The sequence below is a fragment of the Saccopteryx leptura genome, chromosome 1 (assembly GCF_036850995.1).
Source record: "Saccopteryx leptura isolate mSacLep1 chromosome 1, mSacLep1_pri_phased_curated, whole genome shotgun sequence".
NCBI classification, from domain to species: Eukaryota; Metazoa; Chordata; class Mammalia; order Chiroptera; family Emballonuridae; genus Saccopteryx; species Saccopteryx leptura.
Genome location: NC_089503.1, coordinates 314350860 through 314362679, shown reverse-complemented (window position 1 = coordinate 314362679; position 11820 = coordinate 314350860). Strand labels below are relative to the sequence as shown.

Sequence of the window (11820 nt, the reverse complement as noted above, 5' to 3'; positions counted from 1 at the left end):
AATGATAATTGACTCAGGCAAGGATCAACAACAGAAGCTAAAACCATCAGATGAAAGTTTTACATGGTATCAAAGTAAACATTCTCTTTACCTATTACCATGGGGAGACCTGGCAGGCGCCAAGGGCCAGAGGCTCGTTACCTAGTCTCTGATGCAAGTCTCCAGATGAAAGGAGACCAAAGAGACCTATGGAGTATATGCGAGGCTTGACCTGGATTAAAGCCTGGACCAGAAGAAATAATAGCTAGAAAGGGCATTATGGGGCAACTGGGGCAGGAGGAATGTAGACTGGGAATTAGGTCATAGTGTTGTATCAGTGTTAAATTTCCTGAATTTGATCATTGCACATTGGTGTATAGGAGAGCAGCCTTGGTCTCAGGAGCTACGTGAAGTGTTTAGAGGTGAAGGGTCATGCAATGCAACTAACGCTCCATGGTTCAGCAAAAGCAAATAGATCAATAGGGAGAAAAGGAGAGAGAGGTCAAATGATAGCAGCTGGTGAGTCTGAAAGTTCATTGTATTATTCTTGCAAGTTCTCTGTACACTGGATATTTTTTCCAAGTAAAAAGTCTGAGGGAGGCCCTGGCCAGTTGGCTCAGTGGTAGAGCGTCGACCTGGCGTGCAGGAGTCCCAGGTTCGATTCCCGGGCAGGGCACACAGGAGAAGCACCCATCTGCTTCTCCACCCCTCCTCCTCTCCTTCCTCTCTGTCTCTCTCTTCCCCTCCCTCAGCCAGGGCTCCATTGGAGCAAAGTTGTCCCGGGCACTGGGGATGTCTCTATGGCCTCTGCCTCAGGTGCTAGAATGGCTCTGGTTGCAACAGAGCAACGCCCCAGATGGGCAGAGCATCACCCCCTGGTGGGCATGCCGAGTGGATCCCGGTCAGGCGCATGCGGGAGTCTGTCTGACTGCGGGAGTCTGTCTGACTGCCTCCCTGTTTCCAACTTCAGAAAAAATCCAAAAAAAAAAAAAAAAAAGTCTGAGGGAACACACACCCCGAATGAAACATCCAAAGTCAAAGCGTCTTAAAGACCCTGCAGCCTGAGCCCTGTCTGGGTAGCTCAGTTGGCTAGAGCATCGACCCGATGCACCAAGATTGCCTGGTCAGGACACATACTAGATTCAACCAATGAATCCATATATAAGTGGAACAATAAATCAATGTTTCTCTCTGTTTCTTCTTTCGTCTCTCTCAATTAAAAAAAAAAAAAAAAAAGGACTGTGTAAGCTCATGCAACTTTCTTTCTTGCAGGAGGAGCCTGAGAACAGAAGGCCTTGACCTATGACCACAAGTGAATGGCAGCTGAACCCTCCCCACTTGCTTTGAGTTCCAAGAGCAGGAAGAAGCCACCTCATCAATGTCATCTTAGGTCTTCTCCTTGCCCCCGAGGACACCCTACATTCCTGCAGGAGGTGAGCAGGTCCCATGGGAGCCAGGAAGAAACCTACCCCTCTCTCGCCAAAGAAACAGGGCCACAACTACCTCAACGTGCACTGCACACCACTGTAAAGAGACACTCTTCTTCCCAGGGTGCAGGCTGAATCAGACAGGCTGGGAGAAGAAGAGGCTCAGAGAAAAGGGAGCAGGAATTGTAACAGTGTCCCCTGGAAAGCAACAAGTCCTAGAGTCTCACGTGGTGGCTGTTGCATGCAAGTCCAAACCCCAGAAAGAAACCGAGGAGTTGAGGCCCAGATCAATAACTGAGCAAAATAAATGCCCCTGGGCCAGTCCCTTACCAGGGCTAGGGACAGTTGGAAGACAGGCTTGCTGGGCTTGAGACCAAGCTGCCTGGAGGGTGTGGCTGCAAGGGGTCTCAAGTGACACTGGAGTGATGACATTCCAGAGCTCATAAGCTACTATCCTGACCACGTGGGCACCCCAAGCAGACAAAATTCACTCCCAGTTTTGGCCCCATTTTTAGTCCTTGTCTACTTCTGCACCAGGTGTGGCCTCCCCAAGTTCATGTGTGGCCATGGACTGGGTCACACAGCCAAGCAGGAGTCAACGTCAGTGGGAGGCCTGGCCTGGTAGGCAAGTCATTTTAGAGGGAAGCTTCCAGATAGAACCAGGAGTAAAATCTACTTTTGTGCTTTACCCAGTGAAGTGTGTCAGTGGATTGAGGTCTAAACATGGGCAGGGTTTATTGCAGCGAGAGCAAAACACTCCAATAATGTATGTTGTGAACGATGTTAAATTTTGTGTATAGAAATAATTACAAATAAATTCATACAGATAGAAAAGTAAAGAAATGAACAGTTAATATGATCTTAAGAGGGGCAGTAATATATAACTTTGGGAGGAAAACAACTTCCTTTTTTTGAATCCACAAATACATATAAAAAATTAAAGAACAATACAAGGCAGGAAAATAGACTCCATTCTAATTCTGATTTTGTAGGATTGTTGGCTGGTATTTAGATTTTTTGTTTTTGTTTTTTAATATTTAAAAAAAAATATTTATTGATTTTAGCCAGAGAGAAAGGGAGAGAAAGAGAGACAGACAGGGACATCAATCTGTTCCTGTATGTGCCCTGACTGGGCATCAAACCGGCAACCTCTGTGCTTCAGCTCGATGCTCTGAGCTATCCGACCAGGGCGGTATTTAGGTTTTGTTTATTTAATGTGATTTAGGTGATGAGTCTTTCTGGGACAAGTTTTGTGTGGTACTTCTTCATGGCTGGTGAGGATGATTAAAAGGTGAGAGCTGCCTGACCAGGCGGTGGCGCAGTGGATAGAGCGTCAGACTGGGATGTGGAAGGACCCAGGTTCAAGACCCCGAGGTCGCCAGCTTGAGCGCAGGCTCATCTGGTTTGAGCAAAAATTCACCAGCTTGGACCCAAGGTCGCTGGCTCAAGCAAGGGGTTACTCGGTCTGCTGAAGGCCCGCGGTCAAGGCACATATGAGAAAGCAATCAATGAACAACTAAGGTGTCGCAATGTGCAATGAAAAACTAATGATTGATGCTTCTCATCTCTCCGTTCCTATCTGTCTGTCCCTGTCTATCCCTCACTCTGACTCTCTCTCTGTCTCTGTAAAAAATAAAATTAAATTAAATAAAAATTAAAAAAAAAAAAAGGCTAGAGCCAACTTATTTACATCCAAATTTCACGAGGAGAAGGAACTCCAACATCACATGTTTATGTCCATAATAATCATCAATTCAGATGTAATAAGAAACATGAGGAAAATCAGGAGCTATTGGGGGAATGAGGTTCGGGATGATCTGCTCCCCAGGCCTCTGTGGAGAAGGGCACCTGTGCAGTGCCTGGCCTAGAAGGTACCTAGCCACAGGAAGTTACTGATTACATGCGCTGAAGTCAAGTTTTTTGATTTGACTACTTCCTTTGAAATATTAAAATTGTGATCATGAAAACAAATAGGAAGTCCTGGGTTCAATTCCCAGACAGAGCACACAGGGGAGGTGACCATCTACTTCTTCACCTTCCCCCTTCTCTCTTTCTCTCTGTCTTTTCCCCACCCGCAGCCATGGCTCCATTGGTTCAAATGCATCAGCCCTAGCAGCTGAGGATGGCTCTGTGGAGCCTCTGCCTCAGGTGTTAAAAATAGCTCGGTTGCTAGGGGCCCCAGATGGGCCCCAGAGTGGTTGCCAGGTGGATCCCTGTCTGGGCACATGTGGGTATCTGTCACTGTATCTCCCCTCCTTTCACTTAAAAAAAAAAAGAAAACTGAAATACTATGTAACTGATCTGCTGTTTCATTTATCCTTGTATTCTATGGTATTAGATCCCTCTCTCTGTCTTTCCCTCCATGCTGTCTCCAGCTTCCTTTTAAAGCCAGCAGTCACTCTCTTCATGCCTAATCTTCCAGAGCTTCCCACATCTCCCCACAACCCAGTTCCCTCTACTCCGGGCCCCTCACTGCCTCACCCTGACCTCACATTACACCACTGTGCTCCCTTCTCTGACTGTATCTGCCCCTCTGGCCTTGCTGACCCTGTATCTGTCCACCCCGTTCCCACCTTCAGGCTCTGCCCAGTGCCTTCTGCCTGGTCAGCATCATACTGCAGGAACACCTCACCTACTGTAGGCTAGCTGGTCAAAGCACCAGGAAGTCATATCTGGGTCCAAGACCATCATTCCAGGAGGGTAAAGCCAGGGAGTGTTTCTGGGGCCAACATGGCCAACACAGAGGTGTCCACTGTCTGGTAAATTCATGCATTCAATAAATATTTATTGAGCTATATGCAGGAGACTTCCAAGCAGAGTCCTGCCTTTCAAGGAGCCCAAAGTCCACTGAGATGGACGAGCAGGGGCCAGACCATCCCCCAGGGAACACATAGGATGACTTCAGCTCAATATTAAGTGCTAGGAAGACCACAGGGCCTGTCTGAATAGAGGTATCAGGGCAGGCCTTGTTAAGGAGGGAACATATGATGTGATAACCACACAAGCATGGGTGACCCTGAGGCAGCTGAGCATAGTGCTCAAAGGTCTGGAAGTGGGGCCAAACTAAGCAGAGTCAGGAACAGGAATGCCCTCAGGCCCAGCAACGTGCTCAGCGGCGCTGAGGCCGGGCCCGGCGGGGCCGGCTTCTGCAGGCCTGGAAGGCTGCCGCAAGGTTTCCGGTTTTTATTTTCGATCCCATCAGGGAGAGCGCCATCTTCCTCCCTTTCTGGTGGCGAACAGGCTCAGAGAAGGCCAGCGTCCTACCCGCGACCACACAGCAGGGTGGAACGCCCCCACCCAAGATGCACCCGTCGCCGGACGCCGGCGGGACGAGCCCAGGGCGCGGGCTCGGCCCCCGCGTCCCGTTGGGCCCCTCCGGGCCCCGCCCCCCTCGGAGGGTGACGCGGCCGCTGGGCGGGTTCTGGGCGCGGCGGCCGCACTGTCTCGGCGGCGGCGGCAGCGGAGTGAGCGAAGCGCGGCGCCACCATGGGGGCCCAACTGAGCACGGTAGGCGGCGAGGGGTGCGGGCCTCCGCGGGACCGTGGACTGTCGGCACCGGGACCTCGGGCTCGGGCGGCGCCGACCGCGACCCCGCCGCGAGGGGCGGGGCGGCAGGGCCGGGGTGCGAGGGTGCGGGACCCCACCCCGCCCCACCCCACCCCGGCCGGGCGTGCCCGGGGGCGCCGTGACTCACGCCCTGCCCTCTGCCGCGGGACCCAGCCCCCTCTGCGCCAGGGGCGTGCGAGTAGCGCCAGGGGGCGGCCCCGCTCGCTGCCCCCATCCCGGGAATGGAGGAGTGTGTGCGCGTGAGTGTGAGACAGATGCCTGTGACCGGGAAAGTTTGCGTGTGTGACGTGTGACTATGTGGATGTGGCTTGTGAGAGTGTGAGCAAGTATGCATGTCAACGTGAGTGCCTACGTGTGTGAATGTGAATGCACGTGAGTTTGCAAATGTGTGTGCATAGTGTGGCTGTATCAGGTGACTGTGGGTGTGTGATGGCGTGAGACAAAGATTGAGTGTGTTACTTAGTGCCTGGCTGAGTGAGCGGGTGTGTGAGCCTGGTGAGTAGTGTGTAGAAGTGTGTGAATTGTGTCAGAGTGTAAATGTGTGTATCTGCATAAATGGGAATGAGAGTGTGTGTGTGAATGTGTGTGATGTCACTCGATTGAAGAGTGTTTTTTAATGATAGATTTATTTTTTTTAACTTTTTGATTTTAGAGAGTGAAAAAGGGGGAGAGAGAGTTTTTACACATCTTTTAGTAACAACCACTGGGCCCTTCTCCAGTTAACCAAAAGAAGCTTGCTCTTATCCTGACAAATGTGAGGCCCATGCTGTTAGCCATTTTACAGATGAAGAAATTAGACTCAGACCTGTGGTGGAGCTGGAATTTGTGCTGCTCTAAAGTCCACCCTCGGGTTGTCACTTTTGGACTGGCCCAGGGCCGCCCTCCCTTCCACCAGGTCCACCTCTTTTCTTGGATTTCTCAAAAGCCACAATGGTGGGGTTGGGGAATCTACCTGGAAACTGTAGCCAGAGGGCAGCCCCCACCCATGGTGCTGGCTGGGTGGGCAGCAGGAGCTGGCCCAGCACCTCCACCTCCACCTTCATTTCAACCGCAGACCCCTTGAACTTGGAGGGCACCTGACTGAGGCTCCTGCAGGACAAAGACAGAGGGTGTTCATTCAGGACTCTGGGGGATGTTCAGACTAAGGGGCAGCCTTGCCCAGGGTGTACCTGTGGGCCTACCCCCGCCTCAGGATAATGGCCTGACTGTTCCCAGAAATCACCTTCTGCTGACCCCCACCCCAACCCCCTCAGTGCTTCTCACCTTCTAGCCAGCGTTGGTTGGATTTTCATTGTGTCCCCAGCGTGTGTCTTGTGGCAGCCCCCATGTGAGGGGCAGAGAGGCCTGTCTTGGAGTCAGGAAACCTCATCCATTCATGGGTTGGCAGGAATTGCCTCTTCCTCGTTTGCCCTTGTGGGATCACCACCAGGCCCAGAATACCCACAGCAGACCCTAGGCAAGCCGCCTGGCACAGGAGTTCCATGCAGTCTGCAGGAGGCCAGCTCGTGCTGCCACACCAGGTACCTTATCTGGGATGTGCAGGCTCTGAGGGAGGCCTCCTCCCATACTCGGAGCCCAGCTGAGAGGTTGGCAGTTGAGTCCACCAGCCAACTGAAGGGAATGTTGGGGACTGGGGCTCCCTGCCCCCAGTACAACTGTGAGTGCTCAGTGGACCCGCCACCACAGGAAGAGTTGCAGGCTCCTGGTGCTCCCTACCTCCTCATCTCCACGTGGTCCCTGAGAAGCAGGGTTGTTTCTCCTGTGCAGAGGGCAGCTCTGCTGTTCACCTGCCCCTCCTCCTGGGTTCCCTCTCGGGCAGTTACAAGCCAGGAGCCCCCGCCTCCCTGTAGAACTTCTCCACTCCCACTTCCTGAGAAGGGAACCAAAAGGGAGGTGGCCTCAGATCCCAGTAGGACAGCCAGCAAGCGGGCAGCAAGTAGGTAAGCCTCAGCAAAGGAGCTGGCACTTGGGGAGGGCCAGGCCTGCCAGGTGGGAGGTCCTGGCACATCCCTCTGCCCACCCAGACCTGACCTGGGTAGAGTGGATGCCAGGGTCCCAGTGGGGAATTCCATGGGATTATTAGCTGGGCAGGGTGCCCTGTTGCAGGGAGCAGGGCTCCAGTCCCTCAGCTATGGTGGGTGAGCTGTTGGCTCCCTGGAGACATCCTGTGACTCTGGCACCCTGTTTCCCTATTCCCCTCCTGTGTTGTCACAGGTGAGGAAAGGCAAAGAGGTGTCCCTGATGGGGCAAAGCACAGCTTGTGGAGCATCAGATTAAGGCCTGGGAGGCAGCTGTTTCCTAGACCCCCGGGTGGCTGGGGTGAAATGGGTGTGTGTGTGTGTGTGTGTGTGTGTGTGTGTGTGTTTGTTGAGTGTATGTAATGCCAGTAGCTGCAGCCACTATCAGAGCCGTCTGGCCCATGCATGTTCGTATTTGATTTGCACAGATGGTAATGAAACAACAGAGCCAAGAACTGGTGGGCCATTACCTTTAATCCTAGCTCACACCTAGCGGGCGAGAAAATACACCCAGTGGGAAAACACTTCCCTTTCCATTCAGGGCTCCCAAAGCCACTGACTCATCCAAATCAAAGGCCCCACCAGCCTTATTCACCTCTGTTCCTCATCTCCTCTCTGCACAAACTGGCTTCACCTTCAGCACTCCGCCATCGTGGCTACCTCTCCTCTGCAATGCTGATGACAGGATCTGAGAGAGAGAGAGAGCCCCTGTCTGCCTCATTTTATAGTGTAGAAATTAAAGCCTTTAAGCCAATTTACAAATAAGGAAGTCTCTGATACAAAGCCACTTATCTGAGGCATAAGTGGGATTCCTCATAAGAGTGTACCACCCCACATCATACAACAGTCAAGGGTATGAGGAAAAGCTTAGTTTTGAGAAGGTCTTAGTATTAAAAGGGTGGGAAAGGCTTAGTCTTAAAACTAAGCCTTAGGCTATGAGGACCTTGCCAGCTTACAGCCTGTCCCCCACATCCAATGCAAACTATTAAGTGAGCAAACATATACATCATATTTATAAACTTATTTGACTAACAGTGTATGAGTAGCACAGCTGAGGAGGAGCTGGGGTGAGGCCTTGGCCTCAGCCATCTGCCTCCTGTTTATTCTGCTCACTGCTTACTGGGCTGGGAGGGGAGCCATAGACAGGGAGGGGCCTCAGAGCCTTTTCCATCCGTAAGTCGTGAGAATGTCATCTCCTCCGCTTGTGAGTCTGATAAAGCCTCCAACTTTCTGGAGTCACAGCCTTCGCCCCTCCACCCTTTTTTCTCCCTGTGACTGTCTCCCCCAGTGGCTTGAGCTCCTCAGCGGCAGGGTCCCTTGGGCTGTGCCCTCCAAATCCAGCACAGGCCCTGGCAGGTGTGCCCAGTGGGATTTGTGGCCTGAAAGGACTGATTCACAGTGACGGTCTGCCCACAGCTGCCTCCCCAGAGAGGAATTTGTACATATACAGAGTCCTCTTCTGCTTTCTCGATGGCCAGGCGGTGTCCATGGGCACAGAGGGGCCGTGGTGTATTGTTGTTCAGTGCATGGACTTGAGCCAAACCCCTGATTCAAATCCTGGTCCTTGGGATTGTCATCAAGCCTGTTTCCTTACTTGAAACAGCAGTTATAACAGCTCTGCCTCCCAGGCTTGCAAATGACAGGAGATACCGTATTTCCCCATGTATAAGACGCACCTTACTTTTGGGGCCCAAAATTTGGGGAAAAAATGAATTGCATAAAGTTATTGAACTCAGGTTTTATTCATCATAAAATTCATACAACTCTTTATTGTCAAAACTCGTATCCATTAGCTTGTCCTCATCTGTGTCTGATGACGAATCACTGTCTTCATATATTGCCTCGTCCTCAGTTCCATCTATGGCATTTGAAATGCTACAGTTCTTAAATGCAAGTAAAAAAATCTACAACCACTGTATAAGACACACCCAGTTTTTGTTTTGTTTTTTTTTTAATTTTTTTTTTAATTTATTTTTTTACAGAGACAGAGAGTGAGTCAGAGAGAGGGATAGACAGGAATGGAGAGAGATGAGAAACATCAATCATTAGTTTTTCATTGCGCGTTGCAACACCTTAGTTGTTCATTGATTGCTTTCTCATATGTGCCTTGACCGCGGGCCTTCAGCGGACCGAGTAATCCCTTGCTCACGCCAGCAACCTTGGGTTCAAGCTGGTGGGCTTTTTGCTCAAACCAGATGAGCCCGCACTCAAGCTGGCAATCTCGGGATCTCGAACTTGGGTCCTCTTCATCCCAGTCCGATGCTCCATCCACTGCGCCTCTGCCTGGTCAGGCCACACCCAGTTTTTAGACCCTAAATTTTTTGAAAAAGGGTGCATCTTATACATGGGGAAATAGAGTAATACCTGGCTCTGTGGAGCCCACTGTTGGCAATGGAGGCTGAAAGGCTACTGACATTTATCTGTTCGGCAATGGCTCCAGTCCCACCACACCTCTGGGAGGTAGGTGTGCCTAACAGGTGAGGACACAGCCAGGAAGCCAGGGTCATAGCCCACAACATCTGTGCTCTGTGGAAGGCTGTGGGAGTTTTTTTTGTTTTTTGTTTTTTTGTATTTTTCTGAAGCTGGAAACAGGGAGAGACAGTCAGACAGACTCCCGCATGTGCCCGACCATCCACCCGGCACGCCCACCAGGGGCGACGCTCTGCCCACCAGGGGGCGACGCTCTGCCCCTCCGGGGTGTCGCTCTGTCGAGACCAGAGCCACTCCAGCGCCTGGGGCAGAGGCCAAGGAGCCATCCCCAGCGCCTGGGCCATCATTGCTCCAATGGAGCCTTGGCTGCGGGAGGGGAAGAGAGAGACAGAGAGGAAGGAGGGGGTGGGGGTGGAGAAGCAAATGGGCGCTTCTCCTATGTGCCCTGGCCGGGAATCGAACCCGGGTCCCCCGCACACCAGGCCGATGCTCTACCGCTGAGCCAACCGGCCAGGGCCGGTTTTTAAGATATACAGGATGGGCTGTGCCTGCTTCCACCCTCCCTGGGGAGAGATCTGGCCTCTTGTCCTTGTTCCTGAAACTTCCGGGCATAATAAAAAGAATCAGAGAGACCAGGGTGTGGTAGTAGAGGCTGAGGGTAGGGCTTGTTGTTGTCCCTTCACAAGCTTATCCACAAATACTTATACTCTCCCTGCTCTGAGTGCTGGGGATGCATTGGTGATGTGACACACAGATCCTCCAGTCCTCTTGGGGCTTCTTCTGCAGGATCCGCTGTTTCATGTTGACTATGACCACGTCTGGGGAGCTGGCCTGGCTGCTTGCGCCCAGGGCTGGCATCTAGGGCGCACAAAGCTGGCGCCTGGGGTCTAGAAGGGCTGGGCAAGGGCTGAGGCTGGTGTTTAGGACTTGCCATCAGAGCTGTTGACATAGGGAGTCTTTCTCATGGCCGAGCACTTACCACAGGCCAGCGTTTGTGGGCGTGGGGCAGGCGAGAGATTCAGGTTGAGAGGCAGAAAACTGGGAACCAAAGCTGAGACTCCACCCTTGGCCTCCCTGGGCCTCAGTTTCCCCATTCATCAAAGGAAGAACATAGTTGGCCTGTCTCCCACCACTGTGGGTCAGTGAGGAAATGCAAGGGAAGGTGCTTTGCAGACTGAAGCAAGCTACAAGCCAAAGAGGTTTTTATTTTATTTTTATTTTTTCAGAAACAGAGAGTCAGAGAGGGATAGATAGGGACAAACAGAAAGGAACGGAGAGAGATGAGAAGCATCAATCATCAGTTTTTCGTTGGGCACTTTAGTTGTTCATTGATTGCTTTCTCATATGTGCCTTGACTGTGTGGCTACAGCAGATGGAGTAACTCCTTGCTCAAGCCAGCAACCTTGGGTCCAAGCTGGTGAGCCTTTGCTCAAACTGAATGAACCCGCTCTCAAGCTGGCGACCTCGGGGTCTCGAACCTGGGTCCTCCGTATCCCAGTCCAATGCTCTATCCACTGCACCACCGCCTGGTCAGGCAGTTTTTATTTTTTTTTGAGAAAGGCAGGGAGAGACAGAAACATCAGGCTGCTCCTGTATGTGCCCTGACTGGGGAATCGAACCTGGCAACCTCCACTCCACAGGACAACCTTCCAACGAACCAAGCCATCTGGCCAGGGCCAAAGAGTCTTATGTTATTGAACTTCCCTGTGCACTTAAACAGCTGTGCCGGGGAAAATTAAGCTCCTGGGAAAATTAAGCACTGAACACAACTCCAGTTAACTTTCAGTGTCATCAAGTTCATTTCCAGGATTCCCAACAATGGTGATTTTCTGTGATGTAACTTCATTCAACTTTTCCCTAAACAATGTTCCCCATGGATGTAGCTTCTCTGACTGACATGGGAGGGGCTTATAGCAGTGGAATCAACAGTTCTCACCTCCAGGGAGTTCACAGTGGGGGGAGGGGGGGCACAGGCTGTGGAAGCCTGCTGAAGGCCTGATTAGCTAGGGAGTGCCAGTCAGGGAAGATTTGACATTTGAGCTGGACTGTGAAGGATGAATAGGAGTTTGCTGATTGGCTGACGGAAGAAGGGCATTCTGGGCAGAAGGAAGATATGCACAGGACTGAAGCAAGAAAGGCTTGTGGCTGGTGTTGGGGCCATCAGTAGGGGTTTTTGAATGTAGATAATGGGGAGCCATGGTGGGTGTTTGAGGAGGGAATGGAGCAGCCTGTTGGTTTGGGCACTTGAGCCTCACTGTAGGAGGCAAGAGATACCAGATTGGAATGGGGAAGGGGGAGCTGGGCTGTGGGCTCTGTGACTGAGGCACAGAGAGGGCACCTGACCTGAAAGGTAGCTCAGGAAGAGCTGTTTGGGCTTGACAGGCCTGGGGTTGAATCCT

At 51.8% G+C, this 11820-nt stretch overlaps 1 protein-coding gene across 1 annotated transcript in view; it reads left to right on the top strand.

The window, feature by feature from the left end:
* The first annotated feature begins 4804 nt into the window (after positions 1-4804).
* CYB5R3 (cytochrome b5 reductase 3) overlaps positions 4805-11820 on the top strand; it is a 28735-nt gene continuing 21719 nt past the window's right edge. Inside the window, exon 1 of the mRNA XM_066358585.1 lies at positions 4805-4913. Within this exon, the coding sequence (XP_066214682.1) occupies positions 4893-4913 (21 nt within the window). The 5' untranslated portion in view covers positions 4805-4892. The remainder of the gene's footprint in view (positions 4914-11820) is intronic.